Source organism: Vombatus ursinus, unplaced genomic scaffold (genome assembly GCF_900497805.2).
Source record: "Vombatus ursinus unplaced genomic scaffold, bare-nosed wombat genome assembly UNPS02014900.1, whole genome shotgun sequence".
Classification (NCBI taxonomy): Eukaryota; Metazoa; Chordata; class Mammalia; order Diprotodontia; family Vombatidae; genus Vombatus; species Vombatus ursinus.
This window is the reverse complement of record NW_020954678.1, coordinates 426,038-430,823: the sequence shown is the minus strand read 5'-3', so window position 1 is coordinate 430,823 and position 4,786 is coordinate 426,038. Positions and strand designations below refer to the sequence as shown.

General features: G+C 51.4%; 1 protein-coding gene across 1 annotated transcript in view; it reads right to left on the bottom strand.

Moving 5' to 3' along the window:
• BCAR1 (BCAR1, Cas family scaffold protein) overlaps positions 1-3,543 on the bottom strand; it is a 107,288-nt gene extending 103,745 nt beyond the window's left edge. The window contains exon 1 of the mRNA XM_027843252.1: positions 3,471-3,543. Coding sequence (XP_027699053.1) covers positions 3,471-3,482 — 12 coding nt within the window. The 5' untranslated portion in view covers positions 3,483-3,543. The remainder of the gene's footprint in view (positions 1-3,470) is intronic.
• Between the last annotated feature and the right edge of the window lie 1,243 nt (positions 3,544-4,786).

Here is a 4,786-nt window from a genome sequence, read left to right as displayed (position 1 = left end):
GAAAATCAGGAAGACCTAAGTTCAAAACTAAATTCAAGCATTCTGTGTGATCCTAGGCAAGTCACTTAACCTCTCTCAGCCTCAGCTTCTTCATCTGTAAAATGGGGATAATAGCACCTACCACCAAGGTTGTGAGAATCAAGTACGGCAATGTTAAAGAGCCATATAAATGCTACCTGTTAGTACTCTTTTTATCCCCGGGGTCCTAATACTTTTGTTGTTGTTCAGTCATTTCACTGGGGTCTGACTCTTCGGGACCCCATTTGGGGTTTTCTTGGCAAAGCTACTGGAGTAGTTTCTCCTTTCCTTTTCTAGCTCATTTTACAGATAAGGAAACAGAGGTAAACAGGGTTAACTTATTTGCCCAGGGTAACATAGCTAGTAAGTGTCTGAAGCTGGATTTGAACTCAGGTCATCCTGACTCCAGACCAGGTGCTCTATTTAACAACTAGTTGCCCTTAGAGCCAAGTACTTAGTGGGCCCTTAAACGCTAGCCCAACCAAATGATCTTTTAAAATGATGTCCCAGGGGCAGCTAAGTGGTGTAGTGGATAGAGCTCTGGTCTTGGAGTCAGGAGGATCTGAGTTCAAATCCGGCCTCAGACACAACACTAGCTGTGTGACCCTGGGCAAGTCACTTAACCCCACTGCCTAACCAAAAAAAAAAAATAATAATAATAATGAAAAAGAAAAAGAAAATGATGTCCCAGTTTTCCAAATCTTCCTGCAAAGGGTCAGCACTGTCCAGCTTTATGCAACCTTCATTCATGGAAACCTCTCTGTATAGTCACAGTGTCTCACTCAGAAATACCACAGCCAACCTAAATTGAGTCTCTGATATTTGCACCCCAGTATAGCAAGGATGGGGCAGAACAGGGCCAGCCAGAGGCCTCCCTAACTTAACCAAGTTCCCAAAAACTGGGTGTGAAAACAGTGGGACCATGGTCAGCTTCTTAAAGAAAAGGACCCAAGAAAAGGGCAGAGGTGGGATTTGGCAGGAATTGTTTGTTTCTGTTTTAAACATTAGATGATTCTATAATAATTAGGCTGGAAACACTTTAAAACAGAATTGTTAAGCAAGGGGGAAGAGAATCACAACACCCAATGAAAGCCCTAATTTTTTCTTCTGTAACTCTGAATTACCCTGCTTCTACTGTGGGCGGGAGCCAGCCTCTAATTCCATAATAACAAGGCACAGTACTTACATAGCATCTTTCATCCAATAATCTCCAAACACTTTACAGTAGTTAATTAAGACTCAAATCTACCCCCTGTGAAGAAGATACAGTATGACTGCTTCATAGTAAAGAGATAGGAAAATAGCTGGGGGTGGTTGTGAGGGGGGTGTCAAAATGAGGAGATTAAGGACCCAGAAACAAGCTGGTAAAACTGGAGGTCCACGGGCTTCTTGACTAAATATGGAGGAAGAGAAGCTAGGGACTCAGCAAAATAATGAGTAAATGAAATACTCAAATTTGTGACATCATAGCTAGAAGGGACCTTATGGATGATTTAGTCCAATCCTTATCTCTTCATTCCTCCATTCCAAACATTAATTAAGAGCCTTTTACTTCCTAGATCCTGAGAATAGAAAAAAAAAAATCCTTGCCTTCAAGGGGCTTACATTCTACTGGGGTAATATACAACATGACCCAGATAAATAAATACAGTGTAATTGAAGGAAAGAGAAAGTATTAACAACTGAGGGAAGTTCCTGTAGGTGGTAGTACCTGAACTGATCCATAAAGGTAAGGATGAGGAAACTGAGGCCCCATTCAGGTAAAGGGATTTTGTTCAAGTAACGTAGGAAAGATGTTCCAGGTCTGGGATTTCACTGTCCTTTCACTCTATCACACAAAGCAATCCCTCCTTTGAGAGCAATATTGTGGGAATTTGCCTTATCAGTTTACCCTTCTGCAAAACAGGATACCATCTGGCAATGGGGAACCTCCTAGGACAACTAATAACTTGGCCCAAGGTACCACAGAAACACCTTCAAGTTTCGATGACTCGAACCCTGGAAGAGGCCACAGAAAAACTATCTTATGTGGCAGGATTTGGATCTTGGAGCCATAACAGTTATCCCCAAAGCTGGTGATGAGATCTAATAACAGCAGCTCCCAAGAGAGTGGGAGAAAAGGGTCATTGAATAAGGGAAACTGAATACTGGCTTTCTACAAGTAAGACTACAGAGAAGCTGAGCTTGTCACACAAGTCGTCAAAGAGCACTGGACCAGCAGAGAAATGTTTTCCTACCTGCTGGTGGAAAGAAACGAGATACTTAGTGATGTGCCTTGAACTGTGAAACAGATTTAATCACCTTTCCCTTGCTTTGCTTTTTTCTCCCCCATACGCCTCATTTTCAAGATCTGCCTCTGATGGTGTTGATCTCTTTCCATGGAGTAAAGTCCTTCCCTACGCCAATCCTCCCCTGGGGGAGAAGGGGAATAAAAACCTCAGAGTTGGCTTGGATTAAAACCATCCCCACCAGCAGCACCACCATAAAGCCTCTAACTAACGCACAGGCTCACAAGATTTTCCTTTCCAGATCACCCTGAAGTGTAAGCACCTCCCCCACCCGCAGACCAATGAGCCTCTGTCCCAGGTGGCAAAGGTGGGAAGGACCATTCGTCGTAGTAAACTGAAGCCAAGAGTGGGGGACGCGCTCAGGCCAGGAACCTGCTGATCTGGTGTCTCCTTGGTGCTCCCCTGCTGGGGCCCAGCTTTGGAAGAGAACTGCTCATGGCCCAGGGCAGCTGGCACCATCAGCACCGACTGGGCAGACAACCCAAACATTAGCCAAACCAGAGCCCAGCCTAGAACTGGAAACTCAGAAAGGGCCAGGCAGCTGGAAGGATAGGAGTAGAGGAAAGAAGGAAGGAGGAAGGGCCTGAGAGAGAAGGGGAAATGCTAAGTAGTTCGGAGAAGTTTAACAAAAGTTTCCGGGGGATTTTATCCAGCAGGAGGAAAAGTTTGAAGGTAGAGCCATCTGGCTAGGCCGGGAGAGTTTTCCCTGGGTCTCCTAGCTGTCCATTTTGCTGTCAAGTGACGGCACAAAATCGGTGTCTCGGAGATCCCTACCCAACTCTCCATCCTCGCTGTTGGTCTAGGGAGCCAAAAAAGCAAGCCCTCAGGGGAAGAGGAAATGGGGGGAAGAAGCCCCTTCTCCGATCATTTCGGGAGGGGTGGGAGGCATGCAGAGGGGCGGCACAGGGCGATCACACACCCCCAGCCGCACACCCCCCCCCCAAGTCGTCGCACACGAATAAAGCCGGTCTGGTGCAGCCCCACCTCCCCCACCCCACCCCCGCTCTCCCCGGTGGGCCCCGCGCGCTCTGCCCAGGCCAGCTGCCAGGTCCCCGGAGAGCGGCACGCGCCGGCAGCCCGGCTCCTGGGGTCTCCTCGCTCCCCGCTCCGCCCCTCTGGCGAGCCTGGCACAAAGGCGGCGGCGGCGGCGGGCGCGGTACTCACCGGCACAGACATGTTGGCGGCCGTCGCCGGGGGCTGGGGATGCTCCTCCACTCCCTCGGCTCGCTCTCCTCCTGCGAGGTCTGGGGGGCGCGCGGCGGGGGCCCGGTTGCCTGGTCCAGGAGCAGCTCCCACCCGGGGAAGCTGCGGGGCGCGTGGCGGGGCTGCTGCTGCTGCGGGGGCGGCCTCTCGGCTCGGGGCACCCCGGGCGGGTCCCCGCGCTCAGAGCCCCGCGGAGGCACCGGGGCGCATCCCGGGGCTCTCCTCCCCGGACGCGGGGGCCGGGGCTCGGCTGGGGCTGGGGCGCGCGAGCTCTCCACCCGCCCCTTTCACTCTCTCGGGGGCCAGGGTCAGCCGCCCCACCCCGCCCCTCGGGGGCCGGGACTCCGGGGGGCCGCGAGGGCAGGCTAGCCCGCTGCCTGGATCGGGCCGCTAGCTCGGGGTGGCCGGGGACGCACGCAGCCCGAGCCGGTCTGTGCAACTCGGCTCTCGCTACCCCCGTGCGCAGGCGCTCCTGCTCGGCCTCCTCCTCCTCCTCCTCCTCCTCCTCCCCCCCCCCTCTCCTTAGAGCACAGGGCTGCGTTAAAGGGAAGGACCCTAGCCCTTTCTTTTTTTTTCCCTTCGGCCTAAGGCATAATTGCAGGGGGCTGCTTCACCCCGCCCCCGACTACCTTCCCTGACATTCGGGGGCTCACAAGAGAAGCTGAGGCTTCCCTTCCCTTGACTATGAGATTACATTCCTATTTGTACTGTATTGCATGTATCTCATATGTGACAGTTGTTTGCATGTTGTCTCTCCATTAGAATATAAGCTCCTTGAAGGCAGGGGCTGTGTTTGCGCCTTTCTTTGTATTCTCCGTTCTTAGAACGGTGTAAGCACGTAGTAATTGTTGGATAATACAGCCTGGAGACTTTACCGGGGCTGGCGACCCCACACCACTATCGAGGCATGAGGGGGAGGGCTTTCTTTGTATCTCCAGCGCTTAGCACCCTACCTGGCACATAGTAAACGCTTATTAAATTTTTGTTGAGATTGAAAACGGGCTGGAGAGGCAGTTGTGAAATAATGAGGAGACCTGAGATTGATTCGGGAGCCTGCACTTCTTAATTCACTGTCTGTGCGCAGGCTACTTAAGATAGTGGAGGCCAGGGCCTACAGCTAGAAGAGACTTTCATCTTCTCCAAAGGCCTTATGAGGAAGGAAAGATCCAGGAAGGCTGTGACTTAACCAAGGTCACAGGAGTAAGTAGAGCCAGTATTGGAATGAATGGGTGGATGGATGGATGGATGGATGGATGGATGGATGGATGGATGGATGG